The sequence below is a fragment of the Aythya ferina genome, assembly GCF_964211825.1.
Source record: "Aythya ferina genome assembly, chromosome: 4".
NCBI classification, from domain to species: Eukaryota; Metazoa; Chordata; class Aves; order Anseriformes; family Anatidae; genus Aythya; species Aythya ferina.
The window spans coordinates 29,013,830-29,035,738 of NC_140300.1; the positions used below are offsets into that span (position 1 = coordinate 29,013,830).

Sequence of the window (21,909 nt, forward strand, 5' to 3'; positions counted from 1 at the left end):
AGAGAAAGAAAAAAAAATAAAAATAAGTAAAACAAAACAAAACAAACAAACAAAAAAAAACAACCTTCTTAGTTCATCTTTCCAAGACTAGACTAAAATTCTTTGTTTCCCCCTTATGCCTAGACAGTCTGGGAGAAGAATGCTAACCACTGGTCCCTAGGATTGTATTCTGCATCCTGATCGCTTATCTTAAAGAAAAATCTCCATCTGAGAGAGAGAGACTGTGTGAAAGTAGAGAACGACACATTCCATCTTTAAAAAGGTAAGGAAACACTTTTTCTGCTGGTCCTGTAGTGGTTTGTTGTTGTTGTTTTTTTTTCAATAAATTTTCTGCTGATCACTGTAAGTGATATCTTCATTTAACGATTGGTTAAGTTGAACGAAGTAAAAATGCAGATAATAAATACTAAAGCACTTATTTTAATCTGCATGTTCTAATTTATAAAAAAACAAAGAGCATTTTCCTACTAAGTGCATGTATTACTGTACTTGGAACAATTTTTTTGTGTAGCTTTTGTGCATTTTTTTGAGAAAAATGAACAAAACAGTAAGTACTGCACATGATATCAAATATTTTATTTCATTTTGACCTCTGAAGTTATTCTTAGCCATGCAAAGATTTATGTAGTCTCCAGTCTACCAGACAACTCTAATTTTGCCAAGACAGATATATGGCATGTTTGCAGAATGCTGCCACTGGGAATTAGTGCTAAGTAATTGTCCACCATTTAGGCTTTTATCAGAACAGATCTGTGCTGTTTTCCTTTCTGCAAGGTTTTTGATTGATTGCTTATCTGTGAAATGTTTACAACCCTGCTTCCTTAGATGCTTCCGTTCTAATGAGTATTGGACAAAGCTGAAAACAGCTAAAATGCACTGAATTGTGTGTGTTTCCTCTGAAAGTGGAATGACAGCAGCAAAGGATTTTATCCATTCAGATTTTATTTTATTTAGTTATTGTCTGTAAGAAATATTGGAGTTATGATAGGTAATGACTTATTCCTAGAGCATCCATTCTGGAATATAGTCCTAGGGCAGACGTTCATCAGTGACTTTATCTATGAATGCCTACTCAATTTGCTTTAGCCTACAGTCAAAATTTGCTTGCAGGCTACTATCTTCCTTAGCATTCATCGTGTGCTGTTAATGCACTCTGTGTTTCTATAAAACTGGGGTTCAGGGTTTACCTGACGTAGAGATGCTGTCTTTGTTTTTTCAGGAAAAAAATAGTATATATATATATTATATATATATATTTGGTTCTGTTTTTCGCAGTTATTCATGTCATTTGGGGAATCTGTCCTGTCTAACTAACCAATGTTACCCTGTAAATTAACAAAGACTGTTGTTATCTAAGAGCTCTGCCTTACATTTTAGTATGATAGTCAGAAGGTATGTTTGACTAGTGTGGTATGTGGAAAGAGAATGAATCATGGGCCGATATTGTCAACTTTTCTTAAATGATCAGCTGGAATGCTATGGCTTGATTTCATGGGAAAAAAATGCTGTTTTCTTTAGATAGTCATAGTTATGAGAATATTTTTTTTTCTGTCATGGAAACCTTCACCTCTGATAAAGCCACACAAAATTGTTTTCTGTTAAGGTAAAATGGGTAGGACATTTTCTATTTTTTAAAAGCAGAAAGTATGAAGTGTGCCACCACCAATGGAAGGTGCTTTGTGAATGCAGGATGCTTCCTGCCTGCTCCCTCTAACCTCAATTTTCTGTGACACTTGTGTGTAAGGATGGTAGATTCTGACCTATCTTTTGTTCCTTTTTAATAGAGTTCATTTATTCATGCAATATGGCAGTTTTCAAATAGCACATTTTTCACTTTGCTGAGCCTTGGTACAATAACACGAAAATTCAGAGAGCAGCATGCAAGTGGTAAGTTACAGTATTGTCTTCAGATTGGCTAAAATGAATTTTGTAATTGAAGTATACAAGACATATATTTCTGTATAGATTTTGCATGTAATTCTTATTCCAAGAGAATTAAAGCTAGCTTTTTTCCTCCAATGTACCCAGTGTTCTTTCGTAATCCTCTCTCCCACGTTGTTAGAATATTCTTTTTTGCTGCAGAAAACAGAACCAAAACTTTAATAGGAAATAATTTGTACTATGAGCAGATGTTTTGCTTATCTATGTGATTCATTTTGTTGTAAATGATTTGTAAATGTGACGTTAGTCAATTCCTGAACGAGTTTGTTGAAATTTAATATTTAATACATGAATTTTCTCTAGCTCCTTCTACAATTTCACATTTTCTAGGTTAAAATGCTTATGGCTTCAGATACATATTTATCCTCTCCTGGTTCTCCAAAGGGTTTGATTTTGCTTCATGGTGTGCTTTTTTTTTTTTCCATTCTTCATGGAGAATAGAAAAATCTTAGTTCTTTTCTGCCTTATTGAAGTTTTTGATTTATTTTGTATCATTCTAAACTGTTTTTCCCTTTATTCTGTTAATTTGTTTTCTTTCTGTGGGATCACTTGTTCTTTATGTTTACACAATTAAGATTTCTTACTTACTGTAACTGATTACTATGCTTGCACTTGATTGTGATCTTTCAGTCACTTCAGTGGAAGTACAAACTACAAGGATTTTATAAAATGAATCACTGTGCAGTAACCAACTATGTGAATAATCTATTTCCTTGTTTTAATGAATCATAGAATCATTATGGTAGGAAAAGACCTTCAAGATCATCTGGTCCAACCATCCTCCTACCACCAGTAACACCCACTAGACCATGTCCCTAAGCACCACGTCCAACCTTTCCTTAAACACCCCCAGGGATGGTGACTCCACCGCCTCCCTGAAGAAGAGGTCCTGCCAAGAGGTCTTGGTTTAGTCAACATTATGTCGCAGCATCTGTTCGTGATTCATTTTCTAAATTTCTAGGCTTCTTTTTGTTACACTTGCAATGAATTTTAATGATAATTAAAATAAGCTTCAATGTGAAAATCTGTGGAATGTGAATGAATTGGTTGTCTTCTCAAATTTAATATAGCAAAAACAGACAGGAAGTTTTTCACTGTAAACAGACTCTGATTTCATGCTCTTCTGCAACTTGGCCTTAGCTTGCTTTTGTGCAGAACAAAGTTATATCCTCATTATAGCACAGCGCAGGAGGCATCCTTGAACACTGGAGGAAGCTTCTCATTTAATCTGTGGTGTGCTCATATGGTGCCTTTGGTCGTAGTCAGAACCCAAGGTACCGTGCTGTAGAGCTCAGCTGGGTCACTCCATGCTCTCACCAAATGGAAAAAGCATCTAGAGAAGTCAGCTGGGCTTACTACAGGACATGTCTGCACACCACGTGGCCCTCCCCAGTGTGTGTCCTGCTTAGAAAGAAGCAGTTGTTTTGTCCCCTCCATGACTGAGGAAAAACAACCAAGAAGATAATCGGAGAGTCACAGCAATCTGAAATAATGATTACACTTCTATGAAAAGTATTTTTGAATATGCAATTAACTGGTGAGTTCAGAGCCTGCAGAGCTGCATGGAACTGTGCAGCAGGAGTTGAAAACTCGTGTGGTTAAATTCATCTGCTGATGGTAGGGTGAAGAATACAGGACTTGCACAGTGAAATCCTGAAGATTTTGATGATCTGAAAAGTATGCTGTAAATATCAAATACTTGCTTAATACTTCATTTGGGTAATGTACTGGTTGTGTCTATTTTGTAATAATTATTAGCAGGGAAGTGGGAAGGCAATAGGTCGGCTGTAATGCAGAAGCTACACTGGCCTCTGTGAATTTTAAGCTTCCCAGGAGAGCCTAGAGAAAGCAAAGTGTATGGCACAGGCTGCTTTACAAAAATTTTCTCTTACAAGTGATACTGTCAGTGTGGAGAACAGAGCTATTTGTGATCAACTTGCTTTGAAATAATGGTAGCACATCTATAAGCTTAACAAGTTACCATATCATGGTTTTCACGTTCTTTAAAACTCTCAATGTACATGTATAACTTCACTAATTAACTTTCTCATCTGTTATGTTTCCCTAGGAAGCTTTCCAGTATGCAAAAAACTTGTGTAGGTGCAAGAATTGTTTGTACTTCCTTTACTTCCCTTGGATATGGTGGATGGTATATATATGTGTGTGTTAAAATCAGAGCAGTATTTATGTTCAGCCTCTAGATGCCTGTATGTTATTGAGTCTTTGTGCTTAATATAGTTTTAGAAAAATGAATATAACAGCTTCAAAGGCAAACATAATTCTTGCAAAATGATTTGCTGGCAGTAGTGTTGCTAGGTTCTAATTAAATTAATTTCTTTATTTTAATTACCAAGTTATAACTGGAATTGAGGGTTTCTTTTTGTTTGTACTTACATTCAATAGTACATGGTAAGTTTTCTATGCTCACCACAAGTATTTTGGGTCAGTTTGTATCTTGAAATAGATCCCAAACCATGAGGCTTAACTGGTGCTTGATTTTTTTTTTCAATTAGTTCAAATTTTCTTAGTCAAATTTTCAAAAGGTGAGAAGTCACATTCAGAAAATTTGGATCAATTTCTGTTTGGACTTTTATTTTTGTGGTCCTGTTGATGTGGGAAGCTTTCTTATGCAATTATTCCAGGATTAGTTATCTGTATGTTCTTTTGCTGAATTCTGAGAGAATATCAAGGAAGAATTCTGCAGGCAAAATGAAATGAGGGCAAGAGGTGAATTATGCTATTCTAGTTCTTTCAGAACTGGATCAACGAAAAGATTGTTTACAGATATTTTTTGTATTGCTGCCCCTATGTGAGAGTTTTAAAGTTCAGATTTGGATTTTAAGAATACTCAGGAATTAAAATGTATAGTTTTGGGACAGGCAAAAGCTGACATAAATCCTGGTTTGGTTTCACTAATGTGGTATTTCTGTTTGTGATGCATCCAGTTGACTGACTAATTTTGGAAGCTCTAATTTGGGAAAAAAAGAGAATCATATGCTTAGTTTTAATGTGATTTATTGCTTCCTTGAGCTGGAAGTTCACTGTGGCCCCAGGCTTTAGGACTAACTAGGATGGAGAGTGATAAAACTTCAGGAAATTCTAAAAGGAGAAGACATCCATGTATATATCAGAGGTAATTATAAGGCTTATTAAATTTGGTACTGGTTATTGACTCGCTATCTGGTCTGTATGCTTAGATACAGACTACGTGTCTCTGAATTTAAATTTTTACTCAAAATTCCCTGTGGCCTTCCCCCTTCCATCTGAATTAATCTCCCAGCTGAAATGCAGCTTGACATGCATGGCTTTTGAAGTGCCCATGCATCGTTTGCTATTTTTCCTTCTTGTTTCACTGCACTCTTTGATCTTGGAGATCTGCAATGTCCTGAAGTAGCAGTGGGCAGAGGTGTCTTCAAGACAAGATCTTTCTTCAGCTCCATCATCTGTATCGTTAAGTAGAAATGGGAGCTGAACTCTCCTAGTGTGGCTGGGTAATGTTTTTCACTGCAAGGTACTGCTGAGATTGCTTTATTTTTGTTGATGTAACTAAGGATAAAATAATATCATATAGCGCTGTTTTGTATCAGTGTTTTTCCATATGGCATATGTTACTGTTTAAAGAAAGACTTACTCGAAAGAGAACTGTTCTGGAGTTGAATCAAAAAGTAAGAAAAAATATTCAGCCTGTAGGCAAGCTTGTCTAGGGAAGCTCTTCAAGACCTTTTAAGGTGTTATTATAGTATGACTACAGTTTTTGAGAAGGACAATGCTGCAGTGTTTAATGGTTATCTTGTTAGATCTGGAAGATATTATGTTCCGTTATAATACTCCTGTGTAACATAGGCAGTAAAGTACCTCTTACTGAGCCTGTTAATGTAATTGTTATCTCCTTGGTGAAACTTAAAGTATGGAAAACACCTAACTAGAGAATGTAATTTAAAAAAAAATAAATTTCTATTAAAAGGTTTCTTTGCAGTTCTATAGCATTTAGGTAGTCAATACAGTGTTTTATACTGTAACACTGTTCAACACTCCTGTTCAAAACTACTGTTTAGTCTAGTGTTCATGAACAACACTGTAGTTATTGTGTTAAATAGAAATATTGGATATACTATTTAAAATTAATTATTATACTATTAAAATATTTATTACATATAATAGAAGTATATATTAAATGTTCCATAAATAAATAATACTATTAGTTGTCACTATTAGTGATCAGAGGAAGAAGTACAGACAGTAAGATGGAAAACACGTTTTTCACTATGTGACTTTCTTATTTAAGGGCTCTGCAATTCGTTGGAGTTGTGATTCGCTGGTGCTACTGCATTTTGTTATGAAGCACAGCTATAATTTCATTTATTAAGGATCTAATAGTGTAACAACTCCTGTACCCTCACAACAGTACAGCTGTTGTGTAGTTCTGAAGGAACCTAAAATGTAAGATACTTTACTGCGAGAAAAATGGTGATTTAAAAATAGGGAAAGCTTAAAGTCATGTTTGATTTCATAAACTCAGTGCCTATGTAAATGTGTTCTGCTGTACTTCTTCTTACAGTAATATTAAAAAAAAAAAAAAAAGCAAAACCCCCCAAATATGGCTGCAGCTGAAAGGAATACTCACAAAATGTTCACTCTTTGGCACTGGTTATTGATGACACAGGTACTGTAAAAATAGATCGGCATTTTGGTTGTAAATTAAAGAGACAGAATATATTTTAATTTTATTTACAGAGGAAACTTCTTTCTTCCTCAAATTATTGCAAGGAATCTGTTTCTGCCTGTGTCTGAAAGTTGTGGAGTTGACCAGGCTGGTCCCGCAGTTTCTTCTTACTGCAGATGGGTCTCCCAGTGTCTTTTTTACACTGTCTGGAGCATATTTGATTGCTGGGACTAGAAAGTTCCAAACATTTGTATAGGGAGTCTAAGTTACAGTAGTTTTTTGTTTTATGGCAGGATTTGGGTTAATGTTGTTTCTTTTGCTTCCCATTCTTTTTAATTTTTTCTCCGTTATTTCAAGCTGTAGCAATGTTCAGCTTCATTCTAGTATTCTGTAAATGAAAGTCCTAGAACCTGGCTTTAAGAAGCAATACTATAGTTGGTTTATTTTGTCTTTCCTCTTTTAAGTGTAGGGCTGATCATTTTATTATATTTCTGAGTACCTTGTCTAGGTGAAAGTTCTTGCACTTCACATGTCCAGTTGTTTAATGTATTATATTGAGAAACTTTTCCTGATACTAAACCTAAACTTTCCTAGATACTAAACCTAAACTTCCTCTACATTTTATCCTAGAGAACACTTAAAGCGTCCTAAACAACCCTACTCCGTTCAGTCCTATACAGCTGTGCCACAAAAACGGAAGTTTATTTCTGAAAGATGGATCTGTCTTTCAGGATTCAAAATATAGCCTTTTCTAGCCCCAAACTTTCCTCTATAAAAAGGAAGCTGCCTTAAGGAAATCTCCAGTGATGGAAACATGGAAAGGAATTTCAGAAAACTACATCATAAAGAGAACAATTCCTTTAGGTTCAACTTCAGGAAGTCGCTTGAGGATAAATTAATCTGAATTCTTAAATTGGGGTTTTGGTTTCTTAGTTGTATGTGTGATTAGTGAAAACAGTAATATCTGTGTGCTTTACTTTGCCTGAAGTTGTATTAAATAGGCTTTTTCCCAAGTCATCTCCCCGGCTGCCTTCAGGGGAAGTTGCACCTTTGCAAGGAAATGGGCCCAGCAATTTTAGAATCAACAGACCAGGCAATACACAGAAAAGATTGTCACAGCAAAAGTGCTCATCATGAGGTACAACTTAATAACTTCTAATTCATATGAGGTACATAGAGGAAATTATATAGCCTTTGTGATGTCTATACAAAGTTGTAATTGGAAGAGCCTACAGTTCAGTCAGATGAAAGAGAATATGAATTTGTTTGAGTAAAGGAATACTGAATGCTCTTATGGAATTTTTAATTAAAAACAAACAAACATAAATTCATAAAAAGACTGACATAACTCACAAAATCACAGAATTTCTAGGTTGGAAGAGACCTCAAGATCATTGAGTCCAACCTCTGACCTAAAAATCTGTTAATCTGCAAAGAAATGTGACCTGTGTTGAGCACTGGTTACAGAAGCAGAAGTTAAAGTTGCTTTCTATTGCTTTAAAGGATTTGTAATCTATATCATCTAATTAAAAGTTAGGTCCAATTCCACCAATGCCATGTATCCTGTTAGCGCAACATAAGAGACCCAGGCTATTGACCTTTCTTGAGAGTGTTTGGCTCTTTTGGCAGCAGCAGGGTGTATAAATATTAGAAAGGTTTTTGTGGGGAAGATTTTCTTGTTTGTATTAAAAGAGATGGTTGATCTAAATATGAGATGGGAGCAGGGATTTTTAGATGCTTGCAGTTAATGACAATTATTGTTTTAAGAAGCTTGGAAGAACTGTTCAATGGCAGCTATTAAGAGGTAAAATACTGCTGAAGGTTGCTTCCCTAAATGTCATCACATGAGCTCATGAACTGCCAGTTTTCTGCTAATTTCATGACCTTGACTTTCAGAAGTCCCCAAATGAGGCAGTGATTTTAATCTTTATTTAGGATTCACATCTAGCTAATCTTGTTTCAATCCCTCTGCCTCCTTATTTTCCTCCCTCTTCTCTTCCCTCTGTCAGCTCTTCATTCTCTGTCAGTTTGCCTTGAAGTCCCAGAGTGGATGAGTCAGTGATTCCAATCTGTACCTACTTAGACAGCAATTCCCTTTTAGGGACAGCAATATCATGCTTTAGCTCAGCAGGCTGTCATGCTTCTTGAGAGATTTTGACATCTAGAACTTTCTTTTATTAGATATTGACTGTTTCACCCTTTTCTTCCTTTCGGAAAAGTATGGTCTCTGGGGTCTTTTCTTTTTAAATACCCTCTGCCCCTAAAAATCCCACTCCCCCTTCTTTTAAATAATAAAAAAGAACAGCTCTTGGCTGCACGGATACTACCAATCCATGAAGATCCAGCCTGCTTTAATCTTATGTTGATCCCTCTCTTGTCATCCTTGTCTTTTCCTGCCCCCTTATCATCTGTCCATTCATTTTCAGGCACCTGAATATCCACTTGGCTGCCTCCTGCCTCCCACCACTCTTCAGTGGAGGAGAGGGAATATTTTTCTCCCTCTTGAATTCTCTTCATCAATAACAACTAGGAGAAAGCTGTAAGGGTGAAACATAATATAGGTCTCTGCTCATTTTTTCTTATTGGCCAAAGTATTGAAAATGCTTCTGTTTCTTTAAAATGGTGTGGTACTTTGTGCTGTGACTACTACTGAACATGAAGTTATTTCGGTGAATAGAATAACTTCATGTGTGTTGAGGTGTGAGGTGACCTCATTGTTCCTAAATCTGTTCCTGTTTTGTAGCACTTTTTATTCAGTTCTACTCTTTCAGCTGCTCTAGTGTTATTATTTCTGCTCTGGTTGTGTAACAGAATCTTTGAAATGTCAAAATCGTGGCAACAGAAGTTAGATGAAATGTAGCTGCTCCCCAGTAAGACAATGATAGAGTAAAATTAAACAAGGTTTGTGGCTTAATAAGGTACGAAGTGACACTTGCCAGGTTTTACTCTGGCACAAGGATGTTGATTAATATGAGAGCTGCTTCTTTCCAACTGAGAGTTCTGCTAAAAACATTCAAAAATCACCATTTTGTCTTTGCTTGCACTAAACCAGGGCTTCAGAGCAATGTTGTATTAAAAATTCCAGTAAGTTAAGTTGTGTTTCCCTTCGAGCAGAGAGCTTTTCAGTCAGTGCTCACTCCAGGACAAAGGAGCACGTCCTCAGGCAGGGTCTAGTCCAGTCAGTCCTCTGCATTTGTGCTGCTGCTGAGGACCTCGTTCTTGGGACTGTTAAGCTGGAAATGTCCAGTAGCAAGGAAACTGGACAATCAGTCCTCAAAGTTCACTCAGTCAGTGCCAGGAGCTTTGCTGGGTGTTACCAAGTAGAGCTTGTTTGAAGAAGCAGATTAGAAGGAGGTGAGTGTATATTCATTGCAAATGCCATATATTATATTGCCATATATTATGTTGACTCAAGAATTTTTCCATTTGGACCTCCAGCATTTAAGGGACAAAGAAGAGATGAGAGTCCAACTATGTTGCTTGAGAGCTTCCTTTATTGCCTGCCTTTAGTTCCCATGGGATGTGTTTTGTTTAAATGATGCATCTCCTCTTTTGTATCATTAGCCACCATTCAGAAACTCCCTGGCTTCCAGTGAAGTGACTTTTGCCTGGCTCATTGTCTGTCACTCTCTTTTACTTGATTTCTCTTACTAGCTTCACTATTCTGCATTGACTACACGTAGCTTGGCACATTTGACTGAGTTGGTAATCTGTGTGTTGTTTTTTGTAACCAGCAGCTAAGTTTTCTGACCAAATGTGTTTCCCAAGTTAAAGGTCTGGAGCCTGTGCCAAATCTAAGCTTGCGTTAATAACCTCCATTACCTCCGACTTAAGGAAGTGATAACAGAAGACAGAAAGATGCAGTTTGTTGCAATAAAGCAAGAAACAAAATCTGATATCTGCAGTTACATATGCCAAGGTGTTAGCAAACCTGCCTCAATTTCCTCTCACATCCACAATAGGTCCAGATGCAATATAGACAGCTAAGCTGGTGAGAGGGGGGCAAAAACTTTGCTTTGCCATCAGTGAGTGTTATTGCTGCCAATTCAGTCATGTGAATTATGTAATTATTCTCCACAGAAGAAAATGTAAAAACAAAATATTTATCAGGCCCAAATTTTTGTTGGATTTAACATGAATTGGACTTGTTTTGGGGAATAACTAGGACTTTTAAATGTCTACTGCAATACATTCTTCAACTATTAAAATCTACTTTAATGTAAGTCAATCGAAAAAAATAAGTTTTACTTTTCTTTTTCAGCTTTGACTATGCAGAGTTAAATTTTGTCACTTTACCTTTCAATCCTCTCGCATTTAATGTTTTGATACATAAGAAAAGCTTGTGTTTCAGTTTTCATACCTGCTTAAACACCTCGTTGGAAAAAGGCTGTGGCACTGGTGACAGGTAGTTTGGGCGTCACTGAGCTAATGATGATATTAGGAAGTTACAGGGAGAGTGGTGTCTATCTCTTCATCACAGAAGGATTGTCCACCACGTCATGCTTGTTGTCTGAGTGGTGCTGTTCCTCAGCTGCAGTTACAAAAGTCCTTTGGCATCCTTGTGTGATGATTAAACACCGTGCTAATTGTCCTTGGCCAGGAGATTGTTTCATGGTCATTCATCCATCTCCAGCTTTGATGCAGATTAAGAAGTCATTCTAAAAGCTACTTTTTCATGCCTGGGCTTTTCAATATTGTAATGTTCGTCTCTTGGTCTCCAACTGGATCTTAGTCACAGTGTTTGAAATGATAAACTGCAAAGGACTTGAGCAGCTGCAGAACGTGCCCAGGGAAGTGACTGCAGTGTGATGCACAGAGCGATTGCTCAGGTAGCCAGAGAGCCTCTCTGATGCTCCTGAGCCTTACTGTAAGCTCTCATGGTCTGAACTGATCCTGGCTTGCTGACTACAGGGCATAGTGCTCTGGGAGGGGGCTAGGTGGAGCAATCTGTTTGCTTCAGGGAATCTTGTTCTGACAGATGCTGGGGTGGAGGGAACATCCATTTTTAGATGGGTCAAAAAGCCACGCATTTTGTTAGACCAGAATAGCTTTTTCTTTCTATCTTTTTCAGCTCTTTTTAATTAAAAATGAAATTGGGTGAAAGTCATTCTCTTGGCTCCTGAGAATGTTTCATTAATGAAATAAAATGTGTCCCTAAAGAAAAAAGTTGCTAAAGCCATTGTTACACGTAAGTCTTGATGTATCCACCAAAAAATCCATGTGAGAAATCTGAGAGGAGAGAAGGACAAGGAGGATATTACTCCAACATTCTTCATCTTCTTTCATTTTCAGTTCAATCCCAATTGTCTGCCTGTATTTTGGGAAAGTGATTATCTGTGTGTCTGTGTTTCCACTGCTTAGCAAAATGAGGATGCTAAGTAGCTTGGGATTCTTAAATGCTTCTCCAAATAAACTAATAATGTGTGTTTAATTGACTTTACACAGGGAGATTTAAGAAATCAGATCCCATTGAATCTAATATGTACAATAGTTTAATTAAAATTCTCCTCTGTTGAAGGCTTTATCTTACTGAGCTCTAAAGTCTCTGCTATTGATGAAGTGCTGAGGACCTCAGTTTAAACCAGAAAATGACCATAAACTCCTTTGTTTTCACAATGAGAAAGTACAATCTTTCTCTAGACCCTGAGTTTTGTGAGAAACACTTTGATCTAAACACATTTGGGATGTGGAAGCATAACTGTAACCACTTAATGTTCCTGGTCTTTGGGTAAAACTTACAAGTCATGATTTTAAACAAACCTCATGCAAGAATTGAAAAGACACCACTAAAACAGGAGAATTCGAGGAATTTTACTGCACTAGAAGCTACTTGAGTCCCAGGAGATTTGAAAATTAGACCACCCATGCTTAAATCCTGGCTGTAAAGATCTATTTGTGGAAGACTTGCACCTCTGCGAAAGGAGCCAGTTGAGCCATGCAAAGTTTTATCCAGAGTACAGAGAAGTACTCTAACAGTCTCTGGCTTAGACTGGGTTGATTAAGAACTGTGTGATGAAGTCTCTTTTAAGGTTTTATGTTGATGATTTTGTTGCTTTCCGAGAGGGGTCTGCATCATTGTTGCTTCCGTTATGACGATAATGTGGACTGTTTAACACTTGCCTCCGTTTTATGGTATTACAGGATGCTTCAGAAAACACTAGCGTCTACCACAATTTTTCTTGGAAAATGCACCCTCCAGATTTCATGGTAGTTCTTGACATTTAACTATTCTTGTACAGCTAAAAACATGGATGACAGAGTAATTCCAAGATTTTTCTGACTTCTTAAAAATTGCTGGCGTTACTCATAGCACCTGTACCTTATTGCCCTTGTGGAAAAGGTAAGCTATTTTGGGCTTTGTAGCTGGGGAAGATTGAGCAAAAAGCAGTTATATAAACTAATGTAGCAAGTGAATTTTACATGAGAGGTCAGTCAGGAGGTCCTAGCAATCTGAATATCAATCTGAAATCACCTTGGCTAGTTAAAGCCTCCATGAAAAAAAACATCTTCCACTGTTTCAGAAGGACTTTATAGTAGGAAGAGTGTTTAATACAAAGAGTGATGAAATATCTGCTCCACTCAATTTGCAAGGCTGTTCTATAAGGTTCCTCTCACCTTACAATTTGTCCTTCACAGTTCTCTTAAAAGCAAACAAAACAACAACAACAAAAAAAGCCAAACCCTTCTCTCTGGTGATTTCATGGCTTTTGTTTCTTCCTCAGAGAAGATCAAGTCTGGAGTTTCTCTGACTTCGTCTGAAATTGTAGGGATGATCAATTTGTTTAAGAAACCTTGTAAGTACTTGACTTGTTCTGTAGCTTATGGAGCACACGATGTCCTGTCGTTCAAAAGCTCACTGTTAGATGTTTTTTTTATTATTATTATTTTATTTTCTGTGGCTTAGTTTGAAGTACTTTCAGGGGGGAGCTGGCTGATGGGATAATGTGCTGTGCTTATTGTTTTCAAGCAGGAGCTGCTGCTACTGTGTGTGCTGCTTTTGTCCATTTTTATGGAAGTCGTAATAAACAGCATATGTGTGCAGTGGAGTCAAATCCAAACCAAAGAGGTTATTCTGGTTGATATTTTTGCAGGTAATTCCCTGTGGCATCACTGGGAGCTGTCACACATGTGACTCCCCCTTTTTATGCTGTGTCAGATGCTGTGCTTTGCCTTACCTTTTAAGATGGTCCTGATTTATGGAAGTTTAGAATTTATGGTTTTAAATTTTGAAGTTAATAGAAAAGCATGTGTTCATTTAGGATCATCTTGACTCTTCTGTACAGTTGTCAAAAAGTTTGCTATTTTTAAAGCTTGCTAATGTATTTCTAATTCCAGTAGTTTCTTTCCATATTAGTTGTCAAATATTATCATCTTCCAGTTGCACCGATACTAACTTGCATTATTTCATTTTTATTTCTTGCATTGGACTTGCAGTGATTAATTGCCAAATTCAGAATTTGAGTTAAACGATGTAAATGGACTGAAGCAGTATGAAATTTGTACGTATGTGTAAATAGCGAGCATGCTCTGAAGCAGTGGTGCTGGATCAATGTGGCGTCCTTCTGTTCACCTCTGTGTTGGCTACGTTGGGGGGGGTTTCTTGGGGGTGTTGGGAAAGGGGTTGTCCAAAATGTTTATAATGAATGGGATTTGCTTTCAACTTGAGCCAATGCTTAACATCTTGACATGACAAAAGCTTTAGTCTGTTTTTGGGCTTTGTGTTTATATGTCTGTTTCTATTGAGAATTAAATAATATCTCTGTTTCCACTGGGTTGTACGATGCTCCACGTGAGCTTATGCTACTGAAAAGGTGTCAAGAGGGAAAAAGGTCAAATGTTCTGCCAGGGAAAGAAAAGAGGGAGGAAGGAATGTGAAAAAGTCTTAACTCCTCGACAAGCTATTTAATCAGCTCTAATCATGGATTTAAAGGATGGAAGAAGTAAGAAGACATATTTTGCATGCACAATTGAGGAATTCATGTAGGAAGAAGAGACAGAAGTGTTTCAAATACCTGGCTAGCTCTCTCTTGTTGTCTGATAATAATTCACATGGGCCTTTTCATTTGTATTTTGTTGAGAAAAACAGAGTAGGCTTGAAATATAAAGAAACTCTTAACTTCCTTTGTGAAGGAGTGGGAGTACAGCGTGTCCATTCAGTACAAAGAAAAGAATTTACTTGGGTGAAGTTTTCAGACTTCTTTAGTTTTCTTTTTTTTTTACTTTTTTTTTTTTTTTTTTTTTTTTTTTTTTTTTTTTTGTAGGCAACTTCACCAGTGGCATTGGGGGAAGGAAACTGTTTCTCTTGTGTGACTTTTACACTTGTGTTAGCTGTTATTGACAATGTAATGACTAAGCTGCAAATTCCTAACCCAGACTTTCCAAGAACCTAGTGCCTACTTTTGCTGAAAAACATTTCCTGTAGTATTATCACCAAATAAATGGTACATCATTGTCTTGACATACTGTGGGGTGCTGGGCTTAATCATGGGATGGTACCACTGTAAGGACTAAAAAATCACTGGCAGCCTGCTGTGGGGGACAAATCTGATTCACTGTCAACATATTCAGTTTCTCTGTGGGTACCCGAGTTTCATGGATGGGATTAAAAGTAGAAAGGCAGAGAAAATCTGAACTTTGCCAGTCTTTTCTAGCTGAGGTGAGCGGTGACAATTGTGCACTGCTGGTCTTGTTCTCAGAAAGTGCCGCAGTGCTCGGGCTTTATTTTGCTTCCGTTTTCTGTCCTTTTCCAATGCAAGTGAGTGCAGTTGTTTCAGAACTTTTTCATGCCAAGCTAGCTTCGTCTCCCAAATGGGCAAAGAGAAAATTTAATATGTGCTATTAAAATCCTGTTGGTAATGTCTTACTTGGGATATTTGTTTGTTTCTGATCCTCTTAGAAGCATACAATTTGCATAAGAAATATGCATAAGTATTAAACAAATTCTAAAAAATGGTAGCACGAACACAGTGTATACATCCACAAGTAATGTAGGTAGCATAGCAATGTTTTTTATACCTAGAACATGAAGTTTTAATACCTCATGGGTGGAGACAGCCACTAAGTGGCTAGCACAGTCATTTGTAGCAGAGGCATTCATTATGTTTGTTTGATAAGATTTCTTCCTAGTGCTCCTTCAAACAAGTCAGAACGCGTGGTCTGGCTGCCTGTCCCCATGGCTCAGGACTGGCTTTTAAATTACTCCTCTGTAGTATGAGCAGGCTTGCTGCTATCAGAAATGTGACAATCAACTGGGTGGGACTCTTGTTTGAATCAACCTCGCCACGCCTGTATTAATTTTTTCTACTTACAAAACAACTTACACTTAATGAGCTGCAATTAATCAGCACCTTTTGCTTTGATACACAGATAAAAATATACTTTCAGTAAAATACTTGGTGAACTAATTAAAGATCTCTGCCCAGTGCAGTTGGGAGACTTCTGTTCTCTACTTTACTTGTTATTAAACAGTGAGATCAAACCCTTGTTTCCTTACTCCAAAGATGCACTCTCTTCATGTTCTTCTCCTTCCGTAGCAGACTGTATTTAATTCTTATTCTGGAATGTTGTTTCTCTAAATGACATGTTCTCTCTGGCCTAAAAAGCAGAGTGCTTGTCCCATTTCATAACATAGCCCAAAGCGAGGATGACCAGGTGCTCTGTGGCTACATTTGACCCTGCTGACTACTCAGGTGCTGGAGGATAATAAGAGGATGACTCCGCAGAGGGTGCTTGGGGTATCCTGGAGAACAGGTACAGACAAACCTTACCAGTCTGATGGCATGGTCCAGGAGGGCAGGGCAGAGAAGCAGAGCTATACACGGCAAGGTCATGTCCTCAAATCATACCAGCTCTGGCACAACGTTTTTATCAGCAGAAGAAAGCTGAATCCTCTGAGGATGCCCCTTGAGAGGTTTAAAGCTGCCTTGGTTTTAACCATGGTTGATCTTAGAAAAAAAAAAAGCTATGACATTTTTGGTTAATTTAAAAAGAAAAAAGGGGAAAAAAAAAAAGAAAAAAAAAAGAAAAAGAAAAAAAAAAAAAAACTCCTCTCTTCAATTTGGGGCATTCTGCTAGGGGACAAGTGATGCAGTGACTCCTCTCCATGAATTACCCAGGACTGGTGTCTCTGGAGCTGCTGCTTGGGATTCCCACTGTGCTGTGAGTAAGTGCTGTGTTTCCACCAAAGTTGCAAAGAGAGAGAGCTTGCTTCATTTGTGGTTTAGGAAGACTTTCTCGGGCAGTTTTAGTAGTAGAATAGTTGGAATCACTCATAACTAAACAAAAATTCCATGTTCCAAGAAAGTAACGTGGGTTGACTACCTCTTGTTGTCCTTCTGAGACATAAGATCTAGCAAGAGTTTTTACAGCCATCCTTTCTGCCCTATTCCTTGATTCTGGCTACATTTCCAGTCCTTTCCAGTCCTTGTTTGACAGGCTTTTGGCCTCTTCTGTGGTGATCTGCAAAGCACATGATGGCCATGTCAGAAAGCGCTGTCAGGCTGAAACCTTCGCAAGGCTTGCCGATAGGTACTGCTTGCATACGTGACCCACCACCAAGAGACCTCAAAGAGGCAAAGTTACACATAGATTACCCGTTCCAGCTTCTGCCCTTTCCACTTCACTCTGAATGCTTTGTTTCAATAAAATAGGGGTAAATGCTTTCCCTTCAGCTTGAGGCACACCCTCTGAAGAAAAATACTGGAGAAAACGTTGTTCTGCATTGGCATTGCAGGATGTTCCTGCCTCACAGCTGGTGAGTGTCATTTTCCTTCCATATAACATGAAAAACTTACTTGTAAAAATTGAAGAAGAAGGGACAAAGAGGGGGGAGAAGCATGAGCTTAACTTGGACATTGTGAAAAGTTACCCTGCATGACTGGCAGTGCTGTCATTTCACATATCTAACTTAAATGTTTTTTTCTCTCCTAACTGTCCGTGGTGGGTGTTACTGTGCATATGGCTTCTGGCCTTTAGCTCTGCTGTTTAAAGAAGTATCAAGCTTTGCACAGTCATGTAGGTCATCAGGATGTTTCTGAACATGTGCTGGAAAACGTGGTATGGGGGTTTGACAGCAGGCCAACACTCAGCACCGGGATGATTGTTCTCTTTGGTTAGGACTTCTTGCTGTAAATGTTAATTTTCCCCCTGTGTGTGCCTTGATGCAAAGCAACAGCCACTGTTGTCTCCATACTCACAGCTGACAGATCACTCAGAAATGGTCCTGTGGTAAAGATTTCAAGAGGTGTGACTGGATTTCCTTTGAGATGCTTTGCAGCTTCAAAATGCGGTAGGGAGAAAGGTGTGTACATCTCTTGATGCAAGCTGGTCCCATAAAAGAAGCTGATTATTTTTATAAGCTTTAATTTGGGCTTGTTTATTATTTTTGTGCTGTTACAGTTCTTGCAAAATCAATGTGCTGCTAGGTAATGCTTTACAGAGGTGGAAAAATACTGTTTCAGGTACACAGACTACAGGTGTTTACTAAGTTTAGAATAGATGTGAAGTGAGCAAAAAGGATATAAGTAGACGAGTACACACCTCTCTCCTCTGCCCCCACCCCTTTCCTGCATTTGCTCTCCGGCATTTCTCTTACAGCAATTGCTCTTAGCCTTGAGTTGTGTAAGTGGAGCAGAGGTATCAGGTGAAAGTGTTTTGTGCAGGGTGGCCGGCAGCCCATGGTGCTGGCAGAACAAGTAGGGGAGGGAGCTAAACGTGGTTTGTTCAGCGTGGGTTTCCTCCAAATCTGATTCTGAGCTTCCCTTATCTGCCCGTATCTGGACAGAGAGGGTAGCAGCTCCTGCACCGAGCTGCCTGCAGAGCCACCGGCTGTGGTAGCACCTGGGAAGCGAGTGTCTGGGGCTGCTGCAGTGCTCTCCTGCTTCACCCCAGGCTCCACAGGCAGGCCCTGCAGTTAATCAGTGCCTGGATCCAGAGCACAATTCCAGTTTCCTGCCCTTGTTGCTGCATTCGAACAGCTGGAGGATGCCCGGTCTGCCAGGAGGCGCCCCGTGTAGCGCTGTTTTCTGGAAAGATGCTGTAGAGAAGATGGAGCAGGTGGCTTGGCCGGCTGCTGCGCCCGCTCGGAGTATGGCAGGCACAGCCAGCACTCCCAGTGTCCTTCCAGGGCTCATAAATTGCCTTTCAGAATATTTTTCAGTCTAGGGTCCATCCTGATGTCATATCCCTAGATCTACAGTGCATTCATTTCCCTTGGCCGTAATTACATGTAATTATCCTTACCAGCACAGGAGGTCTCATTCCATACCTGGCCACCCGAGTCTCTTCTGTTCTGTTTCATTCAGGGACACAGTAAATGACATAAATTTCAATGCGGCCAGGTGGTTTTGCAGAAAAAGCACCGTCTCCTTTGCCAGTGAAATTTAATTGTGCCCAACTTGTGGGGCTAAATTTTATGTATCTCACCAGGTCGCTGGTGATAATGGTTTGTAGTCTCAGTGCTGGGAGGCAGCGTATGATGAGCACGGCGGGTCACAGTGGCAAATCCTGGCCTGGAACCGAACCAGCATGAAATAGTTTTCTCCTTTGTTTCTACCGCCTCAAGGAAAGAAAACCCAAGGAGATATGTTAAAAAGAAATGTCTAGTTGCCCTTGTTCCAGGAGAAAGAATTGTGCAACTGCTTCTTTATGAAATGAATTATTTTAGATGTTTTTAAAATGTTTAGATTTATAAATGCTCGAGTATCTCTTTTGACTGCACCTCTTCTCTTCAAATGTTATGCCTCATAAGGAATTAATTTTCTCCTATCATAAAATAGAGTGGATAGGGGAATGGGAGATTTCACTGAGCATCACAGTAGTAGCTGTTTGTTTTTTTCCACTTTGATGGTACAGATCTTATAAAGAACACTTTATTGATATTTCATTTTGTAGAATACATACTGATATCTTATTTGGCTAACATTTAATACAACACTGCTTCTACTTCTAAGTGGTTTTTAATAAATGTACTTGGCATTGGCCAACTAAATATGATGACAAAGCACATCTATTTTATGAAGTCAATCATGTTAGGTTTGCAAAGATGCAAAGAAAAATAATCAAGAGGTTTTGTATTTCTTAGGTATTTGTAAGGAAGTTGAAGCTGTAAAATTTCATAGGATGTTTCTGAGGTTACTAGTCAGTAAGTGTTTCAAGTGATGTCTGGTTTCTGTATTTTAATTCTGGAAGACAAAGGCAGACCATAATCACTTTAATCCTTCAGCTGCAACCACACTTCAAGGGTCCCACTGGAAACATCCCAGTCAGGTACTGCTTGTCTGCTCTGACCTCTTCTTTCTTCCTTGATAAATAACAACAGGGAAATGGTTTTTATTCTGTATATTTTCTTACATTGATGATAAGAAGAGGAACTGAGTCGATTTTAAGCTCCTTTTCTAAAGAGACAGTTGCCAAAACTTCAGCCCTAAGACCTGCAGTCATCCTCCCACCATACGAATGCCTTACACACATCTCGTGTCAGTGCTCGGTACAGGGTGGAGGCAGCCCAGGAGCCAAAAGCAGCCCAGAGCTCCCTGTGTGGTCTCTGCTCTATGAAAAAGTTGTCTGAACTTTATTCTTTAAAGGTAGCAGCCTGGTACCTGCTTACCACAGAGGGACAGGTGAGGAATAAAGAGCAATTAGTGAAGGATTGCAAAACTTCGGTGTTTGAAATACAGTACCACTGTAATTAGGGTTTAATACTAATGATTAACTTTTTATTTCATTTCCAAGGTCTAGCTGCTCAAAATCACGTTACTCAAAGTGGTGTGATGGTGTTGGTTAGCTGCAGGGTCAGCTGGAGCTTTTCTCTTCATACCATTCAAGTCAGTACTGCAATACTAATTTCATCCTTAAGGCCTACAGTACAAAAATGGGCAATTTCAGAAAAAGGCTGAAATGAGCATCCAACCTTGGCACTCAACGGGGACATCCACTGCAGGCTAGAATAACTGTGTCAGCAGGGGGAGGAGAGCAGGTGTGCTCTGCACTGCTGAAGGTGCAGAGGAGCAGGAGGAGTTGTAAGCTGTACATGAGGACAGGAAAAGCATCTGTGATTTGCTGCGGGGTCTTCCCGGGTCTGGAATATTTAGGTGGTCTGAGGGGGTGAGCCTCTTATTTGTGTGCCCAGGAGGTGGATCTTGTCCCTGTCCCTGAGGATGTCTCGGTGGAGCCTAAAAACTACCTGTTTTTTAACTGAGGAGGGAACAATCTGGGCTTGTGTTCAATGCATAGTAGTGAAAGCTGCTCAGAGAGTGGAAAAAATGGCTGTAGGATAAACTGGCAAATCTACAGACTCAGGCCACCTGTCCAGAGTCTTAATCTAACGTAAATTTAGCAAAGATGGTGTGTTTATTAGAAGAAATAAGTGAGCCTTGAGAAGTGAGCATGCAGCAGAAATGCAGCAGAAGAGCTCACCATGAGAAGGGGAAGGTGCCTCTGCTCTGGCTCTGCAGGGAGGCAGCTCCCAGAAGAGGCAGCTCCTTGCAGTAGCACTGTGTTTAGAGGAAAGGAGCACAAAGCGGGTCCTGCATCCTCTGTGCACTTGGCCAACATTATTTCTGAGGGTGATTTGATGATTTGCCAGTCTGGGGAAAGAGTGCTACAATTCATTCTGGCCACCTTGCCCAGCAGGATAACGTGGCTGAGGTTTCATTCTTATTTATTTATTTTTTTTTTTAGGAAAAAGACAAAACCAAAACCTTCCAAGCTCCCCAGTCTTAGTTCTCTTCACTGTTGGTTTCACCATGGGAGCATCCGCTTCCATCTTCACTCTTTTTTTTAAAACCAAGATTGGCAGGAGGATTTCTGAATGCCGTGGTTCATACAGTTCTTCTCTTAAGAAAATGAGATTTTGTCATTTTCTTTACACTGCTATGCAGTTGTAAACCACAACAGCATTTTAATTCTGTGAAATCAGAGGTGGTCACAAGTGTTTCAGTACTTTTAGACACGTTCGGCCTGAGTTCAGATTGGACTTGGCTTCCATGCCACTCAGATAGGAGTTGTTTTTTTGTTTGGTTGGTTTTTAAGACTCATTGCAAAATTTAGAGATGGTTCTGAGGTTTCGACTCCCTAAGCTTGGGGAGGGCAGATGGATTTGCTGCCTTCTGCTCAGATTTACCTTTCTGTATTTAATGAGGAGATTACTAAAATACATGTATGGTGCTGCCATGGTTGGTAATTTGCTTGGAATAGGACTCCTTTTGTTCTTGCCTCTTCCATTTCACTTTATAACTCTTGGAAATCTGAAAAACAACCGAGGCATAAAGGAATTGTTGTGGTTTGTTTGTTTGTTTTTCTCCTTT

General features: G+C 38.9%; 1 protein-coding gene across 9 annotated transcripts in view; it reads left to right on the forward strand.

Annotated features, from left to right (window-relative positions):
- Nucleotides 1-21,909, forward strand: part of CRACD (capping protein inhibiting regulator of actin dynamics) — a 122,739-nt gene that overhangs the window by 53,750 nt on the left and 47,080 nt on the right. For 6 of the 9 annotated variants that reach the window (XM_084517850.1, XM_084517844.1, XM_084517845.1 and 3 more), the window contains 2 exons: nt 124-262; nt 13,327-13,398. In XM_084517850.1, coding sequence (XP_084373976.1) covers nt 13,374-13,398 — 25 coding nt within the window. In that variant the 5' untranslated portion in view covers nt 124-262; nt 13,327-13,373. The remainder of the gene's footprint in view (nt 1-123; nt 263-13,326; nt 13,399-21,909) is intronic. The other 3 variants (XM_084517851.1, XM_084517852.1, XM_084517846.1) reach the window with 2 other exon arrangements.